This window comes from Melospiza melodia, chromosome 5 (genome assembly GCF_035770615.1).
Source record: "Melospiza melodia melodia isolate bMelMel2 chromosome 5, bMelMel2.pri, whole genome shotgun sequence".
Classification (NCBI taxonomy): Eukaryota; Metazoa; Chordata; class Aves; order Passeriformes; family Passerellidae; genus Melospiza; species Melospiza melodia.
Window position 1 is genome coordinate 76048234 of NC_086198.1, and position 26491 is coordinate 76074724.

Sequence of the window (26491 nt, forward strand, 5' to 3'; positions counted from 1 at the left end):
TCATCTAGAATCCCAGAGAAGTTTTGGCAAGCATGACTGTTAGATACAATTAAAAGCTCAGCCGTGATAGCTCTTGGTTAATTGCAAACAGCACTGTGATTGTGCAGCATGGCTACATTTGCAGAAAGTTCAAGTATTCTTGCATATCTTAATAATACTCAGTATTTGATAGTTGCTGGAAAGAAGAGATACTAGGGAAAAACTAGTAAAACGCATCAAGGCCTTCTTTTTAAATAACCAGAGAAAAATCACTTACAGTAATAGTTGCATTTTATTTTCTCTTTTCGTTTCAATGTGCAGTATTTTCAGCATTTTTTTTTTAAACTTAAACATACATCTAAAATTATATGCTTTTCTTTTCCCTTGAGTACAATTGCTTTTCAGGTTGGGGCTCCAAGCTTTTGCTCATCATTGCCCTCAAACTCTATCCCACCACAGGGTGCGTTACCTTATCCTTGTCAAGTTTATCCAGCTGGATGGTGTGTGCACATAGACTGATGGGAATGATAAACTCACACAAAATGCACATGACTAAAGCAGCACATGCTTCACAAATGCTCTGCAGCATTTATACCCAGTTACCTGAATGCAGCTAAAAACTTTATCAAGGTATACCGTAGAAGCTCTCCTGGGTACGACTGTGGGATTCTCAAGATTTTAAATGGATACTTAGGTAGCATGCACAATGAGTTCACCCGAAATCTCTGTATTAGGTTAAATTAACATCATTAATTTCCCCCAAATTTTGCTACATTGCTTACTCTAGTTTTTACAGCAGCTTGTTTTCACTTTAAAACATTTAAACTACTTAAAAACTAGCAAAGTATTTTGTCCTCTTGTAACTTTCAGCAATTGTGTCCTTATAACCAAAACTGTTTTAAGAGCAAAGCACCTCCATTGCCCCTCAGCTGATTTCTACCTTTAGCAGGAAGTTTAGTTGAGATTGTACTTGGAAAAAATCTGATTTACACCATGAATGTACTCATTTAGTTCCCCGTCTTCTCCCATCCCTTTCAATGACTGGGTAAGATCCTGAAGAACTGAATTTAATTAAACTGCTTATTGCTATTATTTATTGCTCATTATACCCTAAAATTTCTTTTATTATGGAAGCATAAATGCCCAGCCCTGACAGCTCCACAAAATGCTAAGACAAACCAGGTCTGCTGCTCTTGGAGAACTGTCTTTGCAGTGCTTTTGACACAACGTCCTTATCTGCTATATAGTTAACAGCCACTAAAAAAAGAATGACAAGACAGAATGCTCTTAAGGCAAGCTGCTAGATATCAACAAATTACTTTTATCCCAAAAGGTTCCACTTGTTCCTCCCTTCATTTGACCAAAATTTGTCCAGTCATTACTCAGTGCTTTTGGAATGCTGCTGGTGTTAAAAAACAAGCAATGTCTTGGTGCTAAGAAGGCATTCCTACCAAAGCAAAAGTAACACACAGTCATTTGCTAGGTGCTTTAGGCAAGAAATGACATCTGAGTATACACTTCAGAGAAGATTTAAATAAACTCACATTCAATTGCAACCGGAAAACAACATAAATAGTAAAGAAAATACTTTGAACCCCACAAATAAGAACAGGTTTACAATAAGTTGTTGTTTGCAACTCCTCATTCTTGCACTCAGCACAAGGGAGGGGGCAGGCTGAAATGAAACACAAAGCAAACTTTATTCAATAGGTCAGTGGGTAGCTGGTCCAAAAGCCATTTATAACAAGTTGGCTGGCATACAGTGTTCTCAGGGGAGGGCCACATTATAGATTTAGTAATGCAGTTTCTTTGACAACTGAATTGTAACTGAAGTTTTAAATATTAATCTGTCTCAAGTATGCTCCCAGTCATGCCACACCTCTCATCTTGTAAGGCTGCAAAGAAGCCACTTCTACTGCAAAGCACATTAAAGATGCTTCTGCTTTGTTTAGCCAGGACAACAAATGTATGTCTAAAGACCAAACATATTTCTACCCTGATCTCAATGAAAATATGAACAGCCTGGTTTTCAGAATTAGCTTTCTGTTTACAGCAAGTTAAAAACACTGTGAAATAAAATCTTGCATAGAGTCAGTCTCAAAGGACAAGCAGTATTTTTATTTCCTTTAAATGGAACATCAGAATCCCTTAACGGCCACTGTTCTGCTGTTACTACCCCTATGGCACACCTCATGGCTTGTGTCACTAAAAGCAGACAGGAATGATTCTGAGTATGATTTCATTCCCAAAGAAATGAGGGTGTGGAAAGAATGTCCAGGAAGAAGAGAGGAAAGTGTGCTGCAGGGAAATGTCTGAACTGAAGCACTACTGCAGTGTGCTCCCACACTAGGAAGACCCTTAAGCTCCAACTCCTTCAGGTCACAGAGGATTTCCTAAGAGGAGGTGCCCTTCTTTAGACACTTGGGACACATTACAGGAGGTATAGACACTACAACAACCTCCAGGAGAGGTTAAAACAGATGAAGTTATTCCCAGTGAATCTGTGTGAGGTTAGAACTGAGTGCATCAGCTCTAGAGCTTGTCTTGAAACAGGCAATGCAAATTCTTGCTCTAAGGCTGGCAAGAGGCATTTGAGAAATGGGAGTCTGTCACATCTATAATGTTTTAACCCAACTGTGCTGACTGCTTAATTCAATGTATTTCTTCACTGGCTTGAAAGATTCTATAGCAAGTCCCAAGCTGGTTTGGAAAGTTTCAGAAAGGGTCTAGCTCCTGTGATCCCAAGGTAAAGTAATCAGCTGGTCTGTGTTAATCATGAGGAGCTTAAAATTATGAAGAATTTAACAGTTTCATAACACAACATATACTGTTATATGGTGAGAATTTGACTAACCTGATGCTTAAAAAATATATTAAAATCTATTTTTAAATTCTGGAAAATAGCTTACAAAAATATCTTCACTTAAACTATATATCATACAAAAACTGACTGGTGTGTGGGTTTACAGTACAAAACGATTATTGGTGATTACAAAAGGGAAGAGTGATCTATACTACCCCTTAATGCAAACACAGGGCATTATATTTCACTGCCTGGAATTAGACTTTTATCAGAATTAAGATAATTTCCAATATAACACAAAAACTTTCAAACAGTATCTATTTTATTAAACCTTTTTCTGAAACCCTGTTCAGTTTATTTTAAAAATCACCACAGTGCTGTGGGCCAAGGAAGAAGAGTAACCCAACTTAGGACTGAAATAATTGCTCTAGATAATAAGACCTGTAGAGAGCTAAATACAGCAACATCTACAGTTGTTTCTACTGCCCATACTATCAATTTCCTCTACCAGTTTCTAAAAGGAAGCGACAGCAGTGGACAATTCCTTTGTAATCAATTTAAGGGCAGAAGCAACAATTTTTGGTCTAGATTGGAATTAGTTTAAATACATGGGTTTAATAAATACAAATATACACATCTGTATACATTAAATGTTGTCACATGTGTATAATTTCAACATATACATTATATACAGAAATACATACAGTACATGCTCCTCCTGACAACACTATCTCATTTTTCCAAGTGTCACCAAAAGGTGTGATAAGAAAATGAAGAGAGGTTGAATGTAGGATCTGACTGAGAACCAAGGTATCATTTCTCTATAATGAAAGACTTAAGTACAACTAAAGACAAATGCTGTGCTAGATTTCCTCATGTAAAGCTTAGGAATCAATGGCATTCCCTGGGTGGTGAGTAAAAGCTAAATCTGGCCCTGTGTAGTGTCCTGAAATTCATGGATATTTGTGTTTGTGTCTAAAGCATTATGGATACAACAGGTAATAAAAGAGGTTGTGTAATCTAACACTTTAGCCAGTCCCAAAGTAGACCACAGCAGCCTTCTGATTCTTTACTGCTACCACATATTTGTTCACATGAGAGTGGTCCAGATGACTCCATGGTCTCAGTTAGGAAAGGTCAAATGGTTGTTGACTACTGGGGAGCTTGCACCATTTTGTCTCTTAAAATGCTGTGCAGCAAATAAGAACAGTTTCTTAAGTATCTAAAGTTTGATCCAGAGTGACTAGTCCTCTTTCTTACCATTATGTCTCAAAATTAAGGAATTACAAAGAAGCTACAGTAAAATGGATCACAAGAATGCCTCCTTAGTACAGTTTCTCAAGACAAATTAATCAACATATTCCAGTTTTAAAGCACTTTAAGAAAAAGTGAGATGCAAAACAAGATGTAATCTGTACATTAAGATGGATTTCCAAAAGGAACATGAATTCGAGAATGAGGAAAAAAAATGAGGACAATACAGATGTCAAGACATTCAGTAGCATGGCTTTTGTTCATCTCCAATTACAGCACAGCTCATGCACCACACATCTTACAATTTTACATACTGTACATAATATAGAAATATTTAAGTTAAAATTTCTTTCACTGATATACTGTACTCAAATTTGAAAACCTGAGAAGAAAAAAGAAAAACGTGTGGTTACGTATGTGCACTATATCTCTGGTATCACCAACACATACACCACTGGATATCAGAAAATCCAGAGAGAGAAATTACATGCTGGAAGTGTAAATCATAAAAGCCGTTTTCTCTTTTCCTTGTTTGGGAGAGACATTAGGAAACAAATTCTATTCTGTACTACACAACAGTATATACAGGTACATAAAACTATGAAGTTGGCTAATGACTGCATGTTGCAATAACAGTCTGTCAGTGCTTTACTGCTGCACCACAGTGGCTTCAGCTGCATATTGGGAAGAAGAGGAATACCAAATACCTTGCATGTGGTACTAGCTCATATTTTACAGCTTGGATGTGTGACTTCTTTAGTCCCCACCATCACTTGAAAAACACTGACATACTTCATTCCACTTAGAGGTGTTTGGTGTCAACAACAACTACACTTGACTTCTCAGGTGATTTCCAGTGCTGCAGAGCACTTGTCCATGCATGCTGGAAGGAAAACCGACAGGTCCGTATTTATCACAAATGCAACCCCAGGTATTTTCTTCATCTTGCATTCCTCATAACTCATATTCCAACACTAGTCATGCAGTTCCGCTACACATCAGGATGTTCAGCATGCTGTGACCTTGTGGACATTTTGCAAACAGGTCAGGAGGCGGTGGTATGGGGTTCCAGGAGATGCCACCACCTCAAACACCGACTGGAAGGCTCTCCGATCCAGCTCCTCATCGATCTGGTGCCGGTAGAAGTCTATGGCCACCAAACAGAAGATGTTAACATCCACCTGCTCTGATTTCCCCATTCTGCTGATAATATGTGGAAGACTGAAATACAAGTTAAGGTCATAAAATGACAGACATTGTCTCTCTTTTGGTTTAGCACAGAGTTTAGTTTAAATTCTGTTCTCCATTAAAACACCTTATTCTTAATTTCACCAACAACGCTCAAGTGCAAATGCTGTCATCTGGCCATTAACTGCTACTACATAAATCCCATTTCTTCCTTAACATCCCACAATTTCTTATCCTCAGAAATTAATTTCAAGCTAGCAGTAGTTTTCTTTATCCATTGGAGCAAATGATGCAATCAGCAACTGCTGAGGGCCAAAGAGCACTGCTGAGGTTGGGACTCATTAGGATGTCTCAAACATGACAAATGGCCATTTTTTTGTCTGCACACAAGATGCACTAGTTATTTTTCTGTTTGTTTCAGGGGTTTGTTTATTTGTTTTTAAATAAACCCAGCACTAATACCTCACAAACATATATATATAAAGATAGATATATAGATAAGTTGGAGTAAGTCTGTTCCAATTTATTTGACCAATACAATTCCATTGCCAAAGCCCACTATTACTGCAGTGCACAGCCAGGGTGATAACTGCAAAATACAGTTTGGATGTAGAGGATAATTCTCTTGATTTTGAGTTTGTTGGCTTCTTACATTTTCTTCGATATATTTTATCTTGCAGAAGGAATACAGAGCAAAGCTTTTAAAGGTCACAGCAATGCTATCTTGATGAAGCTTTTAAAAAGTCCTTCAAAGTAAGGACTTTCCCAATCATCTTGCATAGCCAAAAGGAACTGATCTTAAAGCAGTAGTTTTAGATAACTTTGCTCTCACAATGTGTTTAGATGTTCTCTTTTTTTCCCTACAAACCTGAGGTACCAACAGCACAAAGCAATATACACCCATTACTATCTGCAGTAAAACTGCCCTTTTTGTGTCTTACACTTGTACTCTTATCCTTCAAGGCTTTCCACTATAATTACCCAGAAATGGCACACATTCCATCTTTTTAGGATACATTGCTGAAATCCATTGACTGGTGGAAGCACTGACAAAAAAACAGGAAAGACTCCACATAGCCATTGCCACAGGTGTTCTTTGTGTGAAATTGGAGAGGGAGAGCATCACCCAGTCACGGACCATGGAGGATTGTCCAGTGCTATGCAGTGTCTGGAACACCTGCAAAATATTGTACACAGGAATAAAGACAGGGTGCATGGATATGGGAAAAAGTTCAGTTTCTCTTGTAAAGGTTCTCTCTGGCTACAAAGCTCTGAGGGTCACAAACTGGATTCCTGGGGACAACTCTGAGTCAAATGAATTAGTGAACTGGACTTGTGACAAATGTACCAAGCTGAAGTAATCACACAGAAATATACAACTTGTGTGGGGTATTTGCTTTTTATAGATCACATGTGCTGTGCACATGCACTCTCCGGTGATGCAAAAGTCCAGCAGGTGCTGAAGAGCCAAAAGCCCAGAGGCCCAGCTGAAGCCACAGGGGCTTGCCTGTTAGGCTCACAAGTTAATGGCTCTCTCAGATCTAGAATCTGAGCACCAGGATCACAACCACTAACTTTCTCTTTATTTCTCATTATCAGGGACTGGACTGTCCTGCTGTGAGCTTTGGCCTCTAGGTGACATGGCAATTCTAGCCCTTGATGCTGCCTGGAAGGCAAAGCTCACAGCAGGACAGCTCAACCATGGCAGTTTTTTTAGATCTAATTAACAAAAGTGGCATATGGCCCTTCAGCTGAGCTGTCAATTATTTAGAAATTTTCTGAAACATTTAAGAAAAATAAATGTATCAATACTACCTTATAAACTACTGTTGCCATGAATTGTGGGTATGGCTGCTGATTGGACAGAAATTCCCCAATGACTTTGTTCATTACATCTTGTGGGGGGAAAAAATCGTCAAGGAACTGTGGAAGAATCCGGGCCACTACTCGAGCTTCAAAGGGAAATCCCTTCCTGATCCTGAAAATAATAAAAAATTAAATACATTATGATTGAATGTCAACACATATCTAGTTCTTTTCCAATTTAATTGGCAATGGAAAGAACATTTTCCTTTCATCTCTGGGTAGGCAAGCTCTCAGCACTGATGAATCCAAATCTTCATGTAATCTTAATAACAGACTACCCAGAGAGGTCTATCAAAGCTGTCAGAAGCTGTCACAGGTGTGTCCTTACCCCACACTCTCCCCTTTTCTGTTTTGAATAATCATATTTTTTGAAGGTCTGGAATTGTATCAGAGATGAGACTTACCAAAAGGAATGCTGAAAAAACTAAACAAGAACAAAAAAGGACAGGGAGATCACTCCTCCTAGTTATCAGAGGAAAGACCATTTATAAACAGAACACTAGTTTTCATTCATAACATCTTGGCATTTTTTATTCAAGTTCAGAATGACCAACATATCAAATGAGAAAAGCAAGCTGTATTGCTGTGTAAAGTGGGGAAAAGATACTCCAACCTAAAGACAACTTTGTTTAAATAACACTAATTAGAAAGTCTTGCTAATAAAGGCAGCATCTGTTGATGTATCAAGATCAAGTTACCATCATGTGATTCTTCCCTGCAAAAGTTATTTTTTGCTTGTAGTAATCACATTTGTTTTGCTAGCTCTTCAGAGTGATATATTCAAAAACACTCAAGCACTGCTCTAGTTCTGTTCTCACCAAGTACAGAAGTGAAACCCTCCTCCAGTTTTATGGAAAAACCACTGAACACTTTAAAAAATGTAAACCATTACCCACAAACTACTACACAAAATCTAACATGCTATACTCACTTAAGACAGCTTGAGATTGTCAGATCAAAACAGGGGTTTTGAAATGTTCCCATTAATGAGTTCCATGTGAATACAGAAGTTTTACTGTATCCTTCGCCTGCAATTACTTAACAGCCTCAGAAAGAGCAACTCTTGTGAGGAGGGAAGGGGGGAAAAGTTTTAAACTCTTAGGGTGGTTAGAAAGATTATTTCCTGTAAACTGGATTTATATCCTTGATTATGTAGAAGACATCCTGAAAAGCACTTAAGAGTTTGACCTGAAGGGAGCTGGAAATACATTTATGAAGTAGTATGGTTTGTGCAACACACAGTATCAGTTTGGACATGTCTGGTTTTCATTTACATTCCTGCACATTTGTGCTGCCTTCAGCAATTCCATCAGTGTTACTATGTATACCAGGAGTGTAACTTTCAAGCAACAATAAGTAGAGAAACATAATTAATTAACTGTAAGAACTGTCAAATAGAGAAATGACCAAGCAGTGGCAAACACAATCCTTTCCCTCTGAGAGCCCCATTTACACACTTTGTCCTCTTACCTATCAAAAAGGACAGATACTCGTTCCATAGCAACAATCACAGATTCACTGTCAGGAGCACCAGGATTTGCATCTGGGATACGGCTGGGGCTGATTTTTTCCTTTCCTAAACCAAAATAATTTGTTACAAGTTCACCGTGGATGTTAAAATACACTTCTTTTACTCTTGGTAACAAAAATAAATTAAGAAAATTAGCACTGTTAGCAAGCCAGTCTCCCAGCACATCAGAAGTATAAAAAAAGTGAATACCTGTGTACATGCAAGTCAGCATCAATCCCAGGGCTGCCATTGCTCTGTGGGGGCTCTGCACATTCACCCTGTCAACACTCAGCTTAACCAGGGACTCACTGTCCAGCCTGGAAAGCTGCTCTGAAAGAAGGAGTCGTTCCAATCCTCTCAGGACACAGTGATAAATAATGGATGGTGTTGATTCATCACTTCCAGACACCATGACTCCACACATCTGAAATAAAGCAAAAAAAAAAAAACAAACTACTTGGTTTTGAGGTGTATTTAGGTCATCTTCTAGCAGCACACCAGAACAGCCTGAACAGCATCAGATATTAACAAAAAGACAGCTAATGTGGTGGTCTCAGGTTACACAACCACCCCTCACTGGAGGCATCACAACATACCTGTATAATTCCTGCAGAGAATTCAGGCCCTACATCAAGTGGGTAATTCTCAATCAAATAGAAAGCAGCTGCACACATGACCAAAATGTGCTCTTGGTTATGGATATTCACACAACTGCAAATGAGCAAAAACACTAGTGGTCACACCAAAGTTGTTTAGGTCACAGAGACACTATAAACAATTTCTAGAAATTCTAAGTATTTTTGAGATGAAACCTAAGCCCTTTTTAAAATCACTGAAAGTATTGCTGAGGTGCCATAAGAGAACATTGATTATCATGAAAATGACAGAAAAATGAGGTTTAAGTAACACAGTTTACCAAAGACATGAAAGCCTGTACTATCAAACAGTTTTCTCATCCTCAAATACCATTTCACTCTGTAAATTAAACCTAAAATTGGATGATATTTTCAATGAAAATGCCAAAACCTGCTTGATACAACAGCCTGCTCTAAAATGTACTGGCAACTGCCAACAACAGAGAGCCCTTTTGTTCAGGCATAAACATGCAACAGTTTGGAGCCAGGGGGAAAGGGAGAAGAGTCTTACTGTGCTACTCCTCTCAAATTGGAGAGCAGATACTCGCTGATAATTGGAATGAGCTGCTTTGCTGTCTCATCCAGCAAGTCACACTCAAGGATATAAAGAATTCCATGCAGGGCTCCAATCCGACTTGGCATGTGGGTGCTCCTCAGGGTTGATTCCAGCAGTCGACTTACTGGTTCAGCCACAGCTTTATCCTAATACACCCAACAAGAGCACTCATTAGAAATCAACACTGTTTAAATACTGGCAAGTCCTGTCGTTCAGAAATACTTGGAACAAATTAAAGAGCAGAAAATAGGGAACAAACCAGAGCCTTGCTTTAACTACTTTGAATAGATGCCACAAGACTAATACAATAAGACAAGAGATGAGTTGAATATTAACTAGGAAATTGATGCTATTTTGTTTTACTTGTAAAAAGTTATGTCATGATTTAAAATCTAAAAAACCCAAATAAGATAAGGATTAGCTCAGTAAATAGTACGTGCTATTAGGAATATAGGACTTGAATGATTGAAATTTTGTGGCCTTCCAAGTAAGCACAAAGGATGCTTCCATCTGAAACAGACTGGCACCAGACAACTATACTCTGCCATCTACTATATGTCTACTCAACTCATAGCCCATCATTCCATTCACAGAGTCACAGAATAATGAGGCTGGAAGAGACCACTAAGATTGAGTCCAACCTGTGCCCTAACACCTCAACTAGACTACAGCACCAAGTGCCATGTCCAGTCTTTTTTTAAACACATCCAGAGATGGTGATTCTACCACCTCCCTGGGAAGATCACTCATTTATTATTCTCTGAGACCACTGGTACTCAGACCTGCACATCTTTCCCTCCATCAATTCTGTGATCTGGATGAGGGAATTAAGTGTACTTTCAGCTGGGCAGGAATGTTGATCTGCTGGAAGTGAGGGAGACTGCAAAGGGATCTGGACAGGCTGGATCAGTGGGCCCAGGGCTCTGAGGTTCAACAAGGCCGAGTGCTGGGTCCTGCCCCTGGCTCACAGCAACCCCTGCAGTGCCACAGCTGGGGCAGAGTGGCTGGAAAGGGCCCTGGAAAGGGACCTGGGGGTGCTGGGTGAGAGTGGCTGAACACGAGCCAGGGGTGCCCAGGTGGCCAAGAAGGCCAATGGCAGCTGGGCTGGATCAGCAGTGCTGTGGCCAGCAGGAGCAGGGCAGTGACTGCCACCCTGTACTTCACAGAATCATTAAGGTTGGAAAAGCCCTCCAAGATCATGGAGTCCAGCCTTTGACCAAGCTGACCATCATCAACTCAGCCACAGCACTGAGTGCCATGTCCAGTCATTTCTGGAACACCTGCAGGGATGGTGACTCTACCACTTCCCTGGGCAGCCCATTCCAATGCTTAACCACCCTTCTGGTGAAAAAATTCTTCCTATCAGCCAACCCAAACCTCCTCTGGCACAACCTGAAGCCATTTCCTCTTGTCCTGTCACCTGAGAGAAGAGACTGACCCTTACTTTGCTATAATCTTTCAGCAACTTGAAGAGTCATAAGATCCCCCCTTCAGCCTCCTTAGGCTCCATCCTTAGGGAAATGGTTAAACTCAATGATTAAGGGTCTTTTCCAACCTAAATAATTCTACAACTTTATGTACAGTATTCAAGGTCAAGCTGGTATCAAATACTTCACTTCCTGTTACCAAAGTTATCAAATACCACAACTTACTGGGATGTACAAAATCTATTTTGAATTTTAGTTTTGGAAAGTCTTCTCCTTACTATCTAAGTAATTAGTGGAAATTACTTGCTTTATCTTGTCCCCTTACTCATGAAGTATCTAAGATGCAGGCCAGTTTGAGACAGTGTCTGCTCTCTAGCTGCTCTTTTTAAGCAGATTTTCTACGTAGCTGAGCACAGAACAACAAGCAACTCCTGATGGAACCAGCTTCTTGTTTTTTAAGTCCCACCAAGCTGTTATATTCAGCTGTTTGCTTGTGAGAAGGTGTTATTAGCTCACTGAGTGGGAAATGACAGCCTAGTCAAAATAAGCTGATCTCTAAAACTGTTTCTGTATGTTTGCCATCACATTCCCAGCCTTCCCTTGCAGAGTTGCTGCTGCAATAGCTACTGAAAGCCCCACCCTAAAAGCCTTTCAGAATTTCTGTTACCACTATTACCCATATAGCTTTATATTAGTATCAGATTTTCTAGAAGTGCTAACTCCTTCCAAAATGATTTGTCATTTTTTTCCTAAATAACTACACTCTGAAATGTTCACTGGAAAGTACTTCTGGTCTACACATCTCAAGACAGAATGATGCAGTGGAGGGAAGAGTGAGGGAGAGAAAAGGGATACCTGATTATCTGGGACTATATTTTCATCACATGCACTGTCCCAGCCTCCCATGAGAGTACAGCCACGCCCCAGCAATACAAATCTAGCAAAAGCTGTTTCTGGCCTGAAGTGTAACAAATGAGGAGTCCAGGGCAAAGGCAACACTGAACTCCATGCAACAAACCAAAAAGCACATTAAATTATGATCAAACCTCAAAAAAAAATCAAATCAAACAACCTTTCTGCTTGAATCCAGGGCAATTGGAGATAATGTTTGCAAACTCTGAAAGCCCAGAATACATATCCTATTACTTCTTACAGCCATGCAGATCAGCTAAAGGATATTCTTAGAGACAAACCCCCCTTAACAAGTATATCATTTCTTACCATTCCAAGAACAGCAGCAGCTTTACAAGTAGCTGGTATCAAATACTGTACAAGAATCTCATCTTCTGATGGATGCACCTTTCTCAACTCTGTCAGTGTTGTGTACATCATCTCAAACTGATTCCTTTCTGTAAATAAGTCTGACACTGCCAGAAGCTATAAGGAAATTAAAATTGAATATAAAAAAATTCCCATTAGGAGACAGCCAAAAATTGACTCTCCCTTCTGTTAAAATTGTGAGCAATATATTCCTCAATTGATCTATTAAACGTGTAAACATTTACTCAAGGGTCTGAAATAACTATTACTATTGTTGTCCAAATTTAATTCCACCATTCACCTCTGATAATAATGACCTCCAAGAAGTCCTTTTTACCAAAAAGTTTACAAAATCAAAGCCACTATAGGAAGTAACTCTGGGACATGAACATTGCTATTTACAATGTACTAAACCATCCCAAAATATACAACACATACTTCTCTTGCAGGGATAGTTTCATTTTAAGTCATAAGAATGATGGCTGTCAAGACACATGCCACACCTGTGTTCTTTAGTTTTGCTTCTACACTTAATAATCAACTTAATTCTCAAATATATTGTTGTTCCATCTTCATTTTCTTACAAAAAGATAGGATAAGAAAATCTTGCTCTAGCAAGTAGTCAAGTAAAATATAAACCGCCATTAAGTAGCAATAAAGCATTCGTAATGTAGCAGCAGAATATGAAATTCAGATGCTTAGAGAGCTTCAATCAGTCTAATGCTGTAGTTGCCCAAGCTGTATTTCTGTATTGCCCACAGAATAGCAGTGCCAAGAAAATTCTGTGTGTTCCATACATTAAAAGATGCTTTATAAATGCTACTTAGTTCTGAACACTTGTAACAGAAGCTCAGTTATGACTGAATAACAACCGAGACTTACTGATCGCACCACTTCACTGATCAGAATCACTGGTGTTCTCTTGCTGGGGTTGGATGGCAATATCCACTGACTGTACAGCTCAAGCAGGAACTGAGAACAAGAATGGATATCCACACCGGCTCGGTGTTTCCTGCAAGGAACAATAAACAAGTAGCTATTCTTAAACCCTGCTAAAATGCTTGATTTGAAATAATACAGTTATTTAACAGCACTCGATTTATAAAGCCAGCTTATTGAACTCAATGAAGAAATAAAACCTTATCTCTGACTCAAAAGTGAGAAAAAAAAAAAAAAAAAGATACCTAGTGTTGATAGGAGAGGTAGGTGGTGAGGAAGGAGCAGGTACATCGTTCTCATCTTCTTCATCCTCACCCCACTCTTCTTCTCTCAGTGGAGTGATATTATTTCCTAACCATATAGAGTGTATAGAGACCTTGCAACACACACAAAAGAGAAAAACAAATAGCAAAGAAGTGCATTCAATTCCCCAGTAGTCAGCCTAGAAGAATCTTAGAAGCCAAACATATTTTCATTTAAATGACAGGCAAAACACAGCCTCTAGCTGAGGAGACACCCAGTTATGACCTATCCTGCATCATTCAGAGCTTTTAGTTTCTATATGATGTCAAGCAATGCTTCTTAACTAATTTTTCAGAACTGGAGGAAATGTAATGAAAATCAAGTTTAAAGTTGAGCGTTTAACAAACCTGTCCCAATTTATAATCCATATCTCCTATTTCTCGTTCAGTATTGATCTGCAGTAAGAGTTTTTCATGGCTGATAAGAGCACCTGCAATGAAACACAGGGTGATTTTTTTTAAAAGTGCATAAAAAAGCACATGTGAAAATGGCTTAATTTTCCACAAACTGGAATTCAAATTCTTTTGAGAGTACCTTTCCCACATTTTAAATGTGAAAGAAATTCAGTCTCCCCTTCCCACCCACAAACAAGCACTTACCTGTAGTAGCAGGAGAAAGTGATGGAACAGGGTCCCAAGCTTGGTATAAGTGATGAGTAGCAATATTATCTCTCTTAGACACCATTGCCTGGATTTCCTGTTCAACAATTCCCCTGATAACACTTAGCTTCCTCCCAAACCTAAAAGCCCAAGAGAGATCAATTTTAGCAGATTTTTCCTTTAACAGTTTTTTGCAAGTCTGGCTCACACTGTAATGTTGTGTGTCTATGCTTATTTTCAGTATCAGGGAAATGAAAATGTTGAAAAATATGTTCTGCACACTGTTTACTAGATTTTATTAAGATGTTATCTTTTTCAGATAATCTTTTAAGTCAGCAGGTTCACAATGCTAAATCCATGCAACTTGTATGTAAATAGATCCATCCATACATACTCTAACTTAGAAAATACAATCTACACATATTTTTTCTACAACTAGACTAAGCAGCTCTTGTTATGTATTAACCACAAGTTTTATGTATTTGAAAACAAGTGAAAACAAATACCTTGTGTCCAGAGCTTTTAAAGCTTTGTTGCGGGGCTGCTGCTCCAAGCAGCTGACTGCTGGATTGCCTGCAACAGGGATGGTCATGGCACTCAGCACCAGGGAGGTTATGGCTTGCACTGCCAGAACATTGATCTGGGTCCTCTCGGTATCCTCCTGTAAAATGAACTCACTGTAATTTGAATTGTTAAAAAAAAATTCCAAAAGCTCTGAATATCAGTTTGTCAGGTTTCACTAACTTATCGTTAATAAGCCTGGCACCTGCTCTTTTTCTCATCCAGAAATATATGTGACATAAAAAATGCACACAAAGCACTGACTGCAGCACCAGGACATCGTTCCTTCTCATCAGTCACTCTGCATGCACCCTTCTCTTTTCCCAACAGCATTAAAACCTCAAGATGTCCATTTCAGAACTTCTTTTAAAGTGTTCAGCCTCTTTCTTTGCAGCTACCCATTAGTTACTTGTTGAAACAAAGCATCAGACCACAAATGCATCTGATGTTCTTTAGAAGATGGTAGCCAATGTTCAACTTCCAAAAAATTTTATTTTTATTTCAGAAAATATTAACATACTGAAATTTACAACAGCACTTAAAATATCTGCAATTTTGAACATACGGATCTGCCTTGGAAAGCAAGGGAGCAATATTATTCTTGTTCAACAAATACTCTCTACATGACAAATAAGGAAAAACCAAGGGCTAGATTACCCTAAGTCTGACCCAACATGGCCATTAGGCAGAAAGCAGTTAAGTCAAGGTGTCCAAGCCTGTATAACCAACAGAAAATGCTAACCCAGGGAAGAGGGATGATGATTTCCTATTCCTTTTTGCAGTCTGACACATAGGAAGCAAGAGAAGCAAAACTCTTTGTCTGCTACTCAGTTTGTCCTCTAAATTCTTCAAACTGCTTTAGGCTCTGCACCTACCATCAGGATCATGAACAAGCCTATGGAAAGAACCTTTCAGGTCAAAGAACTAGAACCCACTAAAATCAGTTTGCTAGTAGGTTAAGACAACTGAAGAGGGAAAATCTCTTTCATGATAGCCAAGTTCACTCTCATCTTGACTTTTCAGAGCATCATCAAGGTTGGAAGAGACCTTCAGAGACCATCCAGTACAATCATTAATCCACTCCCACCATAATCACCCCTAGACCACGTCTCTAAGTGCCACATCCCTACTGAACACTTACAAAGACAGTGACTTCATCACCTCCCTGGGAAACTTATTCCAATGCCTAACCCCTCTTTCAGTGCAAATTCCTTTCCTAATATCCAATCTGAACCTCCCCTGGTGCAACTTAAGGAGTTCATTTGAGAGATGGCAGAAAAGATCAATCCCCACCTGGCTACACCCTCCTTTCAGGTAGCTGTGGAGAGTGATGACGATCCCCCTGAGCCTTTCTGAGACTAAACACCTTCAGCTCTCTTAGCCCCAGCCTCAGTTTTGTTGCTGCTCTTTGGACAGAAATATTTAGTATAGGAATTGGTACATAAATGCATATATTTTGTTATATAAATTAGACACAAATTCTGCTCTAAATTTCTTCAGCTGTGATCCCCAAATGCTCTCCACTGAATTTTGAACATTTACCTAAGCAAGAAGCCCAGATATCCAATACACAATCTAAAAGTGGGAGCAAGGCACATGAACATGCATCTTCAGGTCAACTAATTTCTAGTCAAGAATCTTACAAAAAAAACCCCAAAAACTGTGGTGAGTAATGTACTAATAAAGAGTTGAAACAGCTTCATTAATTTTTTTCCTCACTATTTGCATGCTTACAGAGGCTCTAAGCCAGAAGATGGATGTGTCTGATCTCACTAGGATATGAGAATAAGGAAATACAAAATAGAAAAAAAATTCCTTAGTGTTAATCACTTCTTTTCTGCTTTACAGTTTTATTAATAGAAACACTTTTCTTGGTTTAAGTAAAATTTCCTTTAAAAATACAATGAATACATTACCTCTTGCTGGTTTTCCTCCTGGTCCATTACAATGGGCTGAGTTACAAGCACACCAAGCAAAGTAGCCCAAGTCTCTTCAAACTGAGTACGGCTGATCCACCCTATGGAAACACTCAGAGATAGCCATTGATGTCTCAATACAAAGCTAAACAAGGAACAGCACTAAAAAAAGGTACATTGTTTCCACAGGTTTAGTTTCATACCACTTCCTATTCATTTTGGGTGGTTCATGTAATGGAACAGGCTTTCCAGGGAAGTGGTCACAGCACCAAGCCTGACGGATTTTAATAGATGTTTGGACAATACTCTCAGGCCCATGGTGTGACTCTTGGGGATGGTGCTGTGCAGAGCCAGGAGCTGGGACTCAATGATCCTTGTGGGTCCCTTAAAATTCAGCTTATTCTGTGATTCTGTGATCTGCTAGGTGTGGACAGGAATGGCAGAGAACAACATTGCAGTTTCTCTCCTTCAGCTCCAAGATGATGGAGAGGAATGGAAACACTGTGCTAAGACACTCATAGAATGGTTTGGGTAGGAAGTACTTTTTCAGGACCTTCTTGTCCAACCCAAATATCTGATGTCTGAGCTGAAGGTAGGTTACAGAGGTATCTTATCCCAGGACTTTATACTGTGCATTAATAGAAAAAAGCAGGGGGGGGGGAGCAAAATATTCTCAAACATACTGTCAAGCATATGCTCCAGAAAACAAATGGTCATTCTGCAAGAACACACTGAAATCTCCATGAGCTGGAATAACTTTTGGCTTTATTTCTATAACTTATTCTCTTCATTGAACAAAATGCACACAATTACTAACCTGCTCTGAAATATTACCTGTCTTCCACATAAGCAACAAAAGTCAGCAAACAGTTTCAGATACAGTTATTCAGTAATTTCAAAACACAGGTAAATGCCCAATAAGAGCCAAGTGTATTCATTTAATTTTGTACATACCAAGTGTATTAATGCGGTAGATGAACTCCTTAAAGATTTCCTTTTCTTGAAGAAATTCTACTGGGATTTCAGGAAAAACTGTGCCAAAGTCACCTGAAGGCTTTGGTGACCAGCCTAATTTCCAGACCTAAAGAAGTATAATGAAAATTTAATTACCCAAACTGGATCTAGTATTTATATCACAGCTCTAAATACACAGGCACCCTTCAAAGGCAACAAGACATCAGCAAACAAAAGTAGTTCTCTAAACAGAAAAATATTCAAAGGAAGATGGAACATCTAACAAGACCTATATACAGTGAACACCACAATTGTTATTATAGGGCTTTTTCCATCATACTTCCCACTGTAAATTAATTATCCAGTTTTATGGTCCAAGTTTAGATATAGAAGCAAGTAAGTTCCTGTCACATATTTCAGTTTAGATATTGTGCAGAAATGATGCTGAAATGGAATTTAAGGAAGACAGTTCACATACTATTGATGCCTGAAAAAGCACACTGATACCTCAGAGAAGGGGCAAAAAAGTTTCAACCAAAAAACTTATGTTTTTACATCCCTTCAGAAACAGAGTGCCGAGAAACAGAGAAGTGGCCTTGCACATGTTGTTTGTTACTCAGTGTTCAAAAAGAAAACTGATTGATCAAACCAGCTGAAGGTTGAAGTCCTACTGTAGTAGAACTTCAGATGCAGCACCATGTTTGGTTTTCAAAGTTTTTCAATAACTTTTAAAGTCCTGAAAGCAAAGCATAATAAACATACCAAGGGAGGTACTCTGGTGTAGCTGTTCACTAGAGGCAGCCTTGCTAAACTGATGATGATGTTCTTGAGGACAGGAGTGAGAAATGCAGGGATGCTGCTGTTTCTTTTGTGCCCCAGTGACAAGACAGTCTGCAAGCATTCCACCATCTCAGCTATCATTTCACATGCTGCAATTATGTGTTTTGTTTCTTTGTTGGGAGAGAAAGAAATTCAGCTTTACAAATCCACTCAAAATACAAATAATTTAAAAAGAGAGAAACACAAAAAATTCTTAACAAAAGAGTATGTTAATTAAAGAGGATAAAACCACAATAAGGACACAAACCATTTTTTAAAATTTAAAATCTCACACTTTAAAAAGCTCAGTCTGTAGCATGCCGCACAGCTAACAGAAACCCCCAAAAGAAAAATCTGCATTAATATATCACTTTCAAGAAAAAGCAACTATACCTGTAAAAATATGGCAACCTATATTTAATAGGCATTTACCAAATACAAATAAGGTCTCAGATGAATTTGCATTGTTAAAAATAGTAGTAATGGAAAGGGTACCAAAAATATTTCTTCAGTGAACGTTCAGGGTAGAAGCAAAATTCAGTGTTTACTTACTCTGTACATTTGAATCACTTTCCCCCTCACTTAAAGGTTTTGAAGTATTCTTTCTTTCAGGACTCAGAAGTTGATTACCAGGTTCCACAGCAACTGAATTGGAGAAAATATTTGAATGATACAGCTATTACCTATTTCATATTCCATTTTTTAATCAACACCACGTAGTAGTCAAATGTTTGACACATCCAAGGCATTTGCCAAGTTCAAAAGTAAACACTAAATTTTAAACAGAAAATTAAAGTAGTAAAAGCTAAATGTGTCAAACTAATTATTAATAAGAACTCCAAGGAAATATTCCAGACACACAGCATTTGATCAATGATGACTGGCAATCTATTAACAAAACTTTTCTCCTAGCTGATCAAACGGCACTCACCTGCTTCTATGATGAATCTAATGCAGTTAATTAAGGAGCAAGCATATGTCACATGAGCTGCAGAAGACAGCAAATTCCAGAGACTAGGCTGCTGTAGTGTCAGACAGCAACAATCCAGACCAGCTTGAAGATCTACACTTAATGGAATCTGGTCATGCACTAAATGCCATGATAGTGCCTGTAAAAAAAGAGAAGTTCCCCATTAACAGCAAACTCTCAAAACAGAAATTCTAACCGAGAGTGAATTTTTTTAACTCAGCAAAATGTAAAGTATTAGTAGCAAATAATATTGGTTTCTTTCCCCTGAGAAAACACTATTTATTTTAAGTACAAGAAAATTATCTATATACTGTTAAGTGTCCCAAAAATCAGTGCAAGACCCATTCTCCCAAATGCCAGCAGCAGTCCATCAGTCAATCAACCTCTCCTTGTATAAAGCTGTCCTTGTCCCACAACCCAAACTTGATTTACTAGCAAAAGTCAAACATAAACACTAAGAAGAAATTTCTACAGTTAAGACAAAAGAATTGCCCCAAACAAAACTACTCAGTGCCGATCAGTTTAAGACTTTTGCCCATCCTGAAATATATGTGACATAAACAATGCACACAAAGCACTGACTGCAACAGCAAAACATCCTTCCTTCTCATCCAGTCACATCAGAGTTGTTCCCTCTCCCAACATTTCATCACATCTTTAATTATGGTGTACTTTCTTACCTCTACTGACATCACTACGAATTTCAGGATGTCACCCTCTTTGTCAGGAGGAACACGGAGACCAGCTGGTAGTTTTGAGAGTAACAACAAATACTGAGCCAGTGCACGACAAAGTGTCATCACAGACTGATACATCACCTCATCTCCTATAAAATAAGACTGGATGAAATCTAGCAGTTGGAATTTTTTTCCATTCAATAAACCTTTTTCAGAACTATTTCATAAGCACTTTTATGCCAGGTATCTTGATTTTTTTTTTAAATAGTAAGTTCATGTATTCACAAGACATCTGTAAAGTATCTTTGCAGAGGAGAGAATAAACTTTAAAAGACCATTATTTCTATTACCAAAGATGTCGCTTAGTTTTTTCCAGTAGGCTGATGGCTCAGTTGGCAATAGTGGCTGAAAAACCTGATGGTTGGCTGGAAGGTTTTGTACAGCAGAAGACACATGGTCCAGAGTTACCCTCCGAGCTGTTTCAAAGAGGCTGCTCTTCTGCTCCCTTGAGATCTCATTCATGCCAAGGCTTAAACAAGGTGCTAGCAAGCTTAGGTTGAATTCCTGAAATCAAAGAGGAAATTTTTAAAAATTGCTTTTAAAGTCAAACTAAGTAACTGGTGGTATTACTCTAATACACTAATGTGAAGGCAAATTTAGAGTTTATTGATTAACTAACTTATTATTAGCACCTCTGCTCTACTGTGGTGTAACAGCATGGTTTAGCTCACACTGGCTCCAAATTTCAATTCCAACCAGTACCATTTTGGAAAGAAAAATCAATACGCTTATTCCAAATTTTCAGGACAATGTGTGAATAAAGCTTAAGGATGACATATGTAAAGGAATCTTCAAGTAATAATTTTTCAAACAAATCAAGTATCTTTTTAGAAACAGCTTTTTTACTACTATTTCTGCATACCAGCAGCAAATATCATGGTGATAATTTGAACAAAAGACATCCTTAGATACAAGTTGTCCTTTATGCCAGATTTACTGTCTGTGGCCTGTTACTAGCTTACTGCAAGTCATCCAGCACAGATATTGAAGAGGTGACAGAAACAGCTGGCCTTGGAAGAGACTGTATGGTAAATCAAGATTATGTAAAACTGTAAAACCGGATTTTTCTGATTGCAATACATAAATAAACCTTTGCTTCCACTCAATCTACTCAACCTGTACTACTAGTAAGTTACTATTAGCAACATTGCTAGACAGATATCCACTGTTTTACACAAATATCTACAATTTTAGTTTCTAATATTAAGTGAATTAGTATTATCAGTATATATTATCAGCATTATACAAATTTGAAATGTTTACATTTAAGAATCTAAACACTTCAGAATGTAATCTATTAATACTACCAATAGGAACACTTGAACTAATTTCATCATCTTCCTCTGACCAAGTTACCTTGCTGGTCATGAAGGAGTTGAGGTCAGGCTGAGGAATCCTATTTACCAGCTCTGCTCCTTCCAGAAGTGCTGAGTCAGACCTGATGTAACACTGTGACCGCACTAGGGACACATACCAGTCCTTCAACAATCAAAAAAGGAAATTTATTACATACTTGTTTCCAAAAAACAACACAGGATATGGAGGGAGAACTGCTCATTAGCATTGAATGTCTAAGACATTCATAGGCCACATTATTTAAGAAAACCAAAACCCTTAAATTAAAAATCAAGGCAAAACAAACAAGTGGTGAATGGAAATGGAACATCTTAAACTGGACCAATGAATGTTCAGTGACAAGCTGTCTATTTCCATAAGGTCTGCACAGGAAATGAGGAAAAACTGATCTTAATATAGAGTGCAGGTACTTGTATTAGGATCCTAAACCTGACCAGACAATCTAGAAAAAAATCATGGGATACTCAATAGTCACACAAATATAACACTAATTAGAGAAAAAACAATATTATAATGAAGGAAGAAAAGTCTTTAAATTATATATATATATATATATATATATAAATAATAAATGTAATTTTTTTTCAGAGATTCAAATAAATTTGCTGACACTAATTAATTAGAACACAACTAAACCTGGCAGAGTTCAAGGAGCACCAGGACAATGCTATTAGTGATAGGATTTATTTTTATGTAGCCCTGTGAGAAGTAGGGAGTTGGACTCATTGATCCTTATGAGTCCCTTCCAATGTAAGATATTCTATGATTCTGTGAACCATGCACAAGTTGTAGGGGAAGCACAAAAACTACTTTTGTTTAGAATTTACAGAGACAGACAAAGGAGATTTTGGGGGTAATTTGAAGACAAAGCTATGGGTAAATGGTTTCTGGGCACAGCATTTTCTCCTGCTGTCCAAGTAGGTCTCAACATCTCCCCTAAGCCAGTGACTGCTCAGACTCATCCCAACTTCCAGCTAATCAAATAATTTTTGCCATCTCAGTTACACAAGTTTCCTATCACTGTGTATCACTATAGAACATGGACAGAAGAAAAGGAGAAATTATTCGTACCATGGGACAAACTAGAATAAAGGAAGACAGAAGGCCCCAAGACTTGCTGTTAGCCTTCCAATTCTCTTGGAAATAAACACGTCTAAGTTCATGAAAGACAGAAACATTTCAGTATTCTTGATTGTTCTCTGAAAGTAATTTGAAGCTGAGAAGGACAAACTGAACAAGCAATGTTTAACTTCCAAGAGACAGCCAACAACTTTCAGCAAATGAATAAAACTAATAACTGTAGTAAAACACATCAAGAAAACAAGATTTAGCTGTCTCTATTGAACTGCATATAAATCTTTCCATTAAAGTTGAACAAAGAAACCAAACTTGGTAAATTTTTCACAGCACTGTCAATATAACAAACATCTATGTTTGTGCTAATCATCCATCCTAAGTTCAACAGTCAGCCAATACACATGAAATTAATCACTGATCTATATTTGCGATACAATATGACAATCCTGAGAGGATTAGCTGCACAGTAAAAATAAGCTGCATTTAAATATTTTGTAAAGAATAAAGCTTGTTTATAGCCAAGGCAGTTCTAGTGACTCTTTCTAAACATAATCTTACTTTGTCTAGAACTACATTCTCTAAAGGTGGTTGATCTTCTCCATCCAGTGGGTGTGAGGTGACCAGAGGTGAGGGACTGGTTGTGTCTGGAGCTACCATGAGACGAAACCTATCCAGGAGTGAGTAGAGTCTTTGGTGTCTGAAAACAGAAGAACACATCAGCAGAGGGCTACCTCAGCTTTGTAAATAATTTAAAAATAGAAAGACATCCAGTGACTCAATTCCAATCCCAGGACAGAAAAGCAGTAGGGTCTTCAGTTTTTTGTTAGATACATGCAGTCACATGATGCAAACTTTCTTCAGGTATCAGAGGCCAAAATTAATTAACTCAGCATCATCAACAAATAAAGATTTAAATTTAATTTAGTGTTAAAATTAGTAATATACCTAAGCTTAAAATACAGCTTTCTTTATCCAGCACATCTTTTAATGAGTAAGAAGAGTCAAAGTTAGTGTATCGATTATTTGACTACAAGAAAATACATTTTAACAAATGCTAACCAATAATCCACTAAAACTATACTTCTATTAAAAAAAAATGATCCCTCACTATACTAAAAACTCCAGTTTCTGGATTTATATCAGTGTCAGAAATTTTTGTTTCGTTCAGGTTTTTTTTGTGGTTTTTTTTTTCGAATTCCCCTACTGCTATCAAGAACTTGTACAAATTTTTAATATTTTTTTTCTTATTAAATTGAACATCACCTATGTAGGGACATTGCTACTGATATACTGCAGTCTTGCATTTTAGGTTCTTTCCCCTACTTATTTCAGCCAACAGATATTAACCTCAAACAGCAATGACAAGAAGAGTAAATAAGAATCTTTCCAATATCAAATAGAAGTTTTTTAAAAAATTAGTAATTGGCTCCTTTTTATACAAGCAGTTTAAACAGCCAGAAGACTAAACAGTTAAAACTTAACAGAGTATTCTGGGAGGAAAAAAAAACAAACTAAAAAAACCCCAAGCCCATTTGGCTTGAACTGACAATATTTTGCAAGTTTGAGGAAAATAAAGTTCGCTTTAGCAAAACACATTTTGTCAAGAAATTAATTTGCAGCTGCTGTCTCTCAAAAGTTAAATACTGAGTGGGATGCAGGAAAGAGAATTTGAAGCAACCCTATAGAGCCTGCTTCAGTTCTTAAGTAGTTCTTATTGCAAATTCAACTCAGCCAGCACAACTGCCCCTTGGGCCAGAACACGCCAGCATCTTATAAGAGGCTTTAATCCCAGTTTACTCCCCAAACCAACCCACTATCTGACCTCTAGGAAAAAAGCCAAAATGTGGGAAAACAGAATCAACACAATTTGTATTAGAACATTACTTAGTTTGACATTTTAATGGTATTGTTGGTATTTTTTACCTTGCTGCTAATCCACTGTTTTGAAGGTACTCCTGAATCCTATCCAGTTCTTCAACTGGTAACTGAGCAATGCTATTCTATATGAAAAAAATCACAAGAATTTCACAGGACAGACAGAGGTAAAACCCCAAAAATACTTTTACCAGATCAACAATAAAGAGAAATAAAGTAAACATTCATTCTCGGGTTTCTGTGCTTGAAATGGCTCCCAGGGTATTAGAAAGTCTCTTCTTTCCCAGCCCCATGACTGAAGAAGTCAAAATTCATTGGTTCTGCTTTTCAAAGTTGTTTATTTGTTCTTATCTATTACATTCCTTCTCTGACCTGCTGAGATCTGTCTGGCAGGTCAGTTTGTGGCACACTGACCGCCCTTGGGTGGTGTTAGCTTTTTATACTAAGAATTACGGGTACTTTATTTACAATAATTTTCCAATACCTATCATCTAACAGTCTTCTCTACTCTAAACCAATCTATAAGTGTCACCATCACAGCAAAAGATGGAGGACAGGAAGAAGAAGGACAGGACACGCCCAGATTCCTCCACCTTGCCCCTTGAAGCCCCATTCTAAATCCCCAAAATTCTACTTTTTCGCTCTGTGATAAATTAACTATTATTCTACTCAAACTCTTGTGCCTTGTAACTCTTCACACAAAGTTGGTAATTGTTTCCATGGGCTAAAATCGAAGGCACAGGTGTTTTTGACTCTGTGCCAAGGTCTCTGAGCCCCTTGCCAGGGTCTCAAGCCATAGAGGGCAGTTAGAGGAATGTCCTGGGTTCCGACAATTCATGCATCTCTATACAAAATAAAAAACTTTGTCAAATGAAATCACTTAATCATATTTTGATGTCCATTAAACCATTGCTCTTGACAAGCCTGGTAGCACCAAAAGTGCCCCCCAGGGCAGGCAGGGATGGCTGTGTACCTGCAGCGTTGCTGCCAGCAGCATCTCCACGCGGCGGCAGGCCAGGGTGTCCACCATGCGCGCCAGCACGCGGAAGGGCGTGCACAGCAGCTTGTCCACGTACAGCGTCAGCACTGCCCCCGACTGGCTCAGGTGGATTCCCTCCAAGCACTGCAAGGTCTTCTTCAGGGTTGTGGGCTTCATGTTCAGCATGGAACAGAGAAACACACAAAAGATTACAATCAATTCGGAATACAAAGATCTTAGAGGGAAAGACACTCAGAAAAAACTACCTGATCAATATAATCGTCTTTGTGTGAATGAGTTACTGGGTCATTTAATTAATATGAACAATAAGTTGTTTGATATGTAGCTGTAAAAGCTCACTCTTATACAAGTAAACAAAACATAGGGAGAAAAACTTTTAGGGGAAAGAAGTTACAGATTTAAGTGAAATTGCAAAAAGCTTCACATAGAGTGAGAAGATTCATCTCTTTCTGGAAGAAGGCAGGAACATGTGCATAGTCAAGACGTGACAGTACAGAAATCCAGACAATCCTTGGGGGGTTTTCTGAGCATATGTTAAGAATATGTTTTGATCCTGCAGCAGCAACTCAGGATCAAAAGGACGTGCAAATAACTTTTTTATTTTCTTTTTTTTTTTAAATATAAGCACCAATTCAGCATTAATATTCTAGAGGGAGAAACACAGAGACAAACTAGTTTGACTCATGAAACCAATCTTGGTTTAGAGCAGTGTTAATACCAGCTATTTTAATTTTACTGTCTTTCCTGATAATCACTAAGCATTTGACATAGTGACTACCTCTTCCACTAAAACATATTGAGTTTAATTCATTCTGCTGATTCTCAGCTAGTGAAGCCCAGGCTAATATCACATAACTTTAAAGCTGCCCTAGATTTGCACAGAGACAATGGGAAGAGATAGGAAACA

General features: G+C 38.2%; 1 protein-coding gene across 3 annotated transcripts in view; it reads right to left on the bottom strand.

The window, feature by feature from the left end:
* Positions 1 to 252: 252 nt before the first annotated feature.
* HTT (huntingtin) overlaps positions 253 to 26491 on the bottom strand; it is an 81104-nt gene continuing 54865 nt past the window's right edge. For all 3 annotated transcript variants that reach the window (XM_063157463.1, XM_063157465.1, XM_063157466.1), the window contains 24 exons: positions 25558 to 25734; positions 24633 to 24709; positions 23268 to 23406; positions 21633 to 21755; positions 20567 to 20780; positions 20220 to 20365; positions 19501 to 19678; positions 19122 to 19214; positions 18513 to 18700; positions 17751 to 17877; positions 16797 to 16897; positions 14826 to 14980; positions 14320 to 14459; positions 14068 to 14150; positions 13663 to 13793; positions 13361 to 13490; positions 12440 to 12595; positions 9747 to 9937; positions 9197 to 9311; positions 8811 to 9024; positions 8561 to 8666; positions 7040 to 7202; positions 6241 to 6401; positions 253 to 5257 (listed from right to left, as the gene is read on the bottom strand). In XM_063157463.1, the coding sequence (XP_063013533.1) occupies positions 5044 to 5257; positions 6241 to 6401; positions 7040 to 7202; positions 8561 to 8666; positions 8811 to 9024; positions 9197 to 9311; positions 9747 to 9937; positions 12440 to 12595; positions 13361 to 13490; positions 13663 to 13793; positions 14068 to 14150; positions 14320 to 14459; positions 14826 to 14980; positions 16797 to 16897; positions 17751 to 17877; positions 18513 to 18700; positions 19122 to 19214; positions 19501 to 19678; positions 20220 to 20365; positions 20567 to 20780; positions 21633 to 21755; positions 23268 to 23406; positions 24633 to 24709; positions 25558 to 25734 (3522 nt within the window). In that variant the 3' untranslated portion in view covers positions 253 to 5043. The remainder of the gene's footprint in view (positions 5258 to 6240; positions 6402 to 7039; positions 7203 to 8560; positions 8667 to 8810; positions 9025 to 9196; positions 9312 to 9746; positions 9938 to 12439; positions 12596 to 13360; positions 13491 to 13662; positions 13794 to 14067; positions 14151 to 14319; positions 14460 to 14825; positions 14981 to 16796; positions 16898 to 17750; positions 17878 to 18512; positions 18701 to 19121; positions 19215 to 19500; positions 19679 to 20219; positions 20366 to 20566; positions 20781 to 21632; positions 21756 to 23267; positions 23407 to 24632; positions 24710 to 25557; positions 25735 to 26491) is intronic.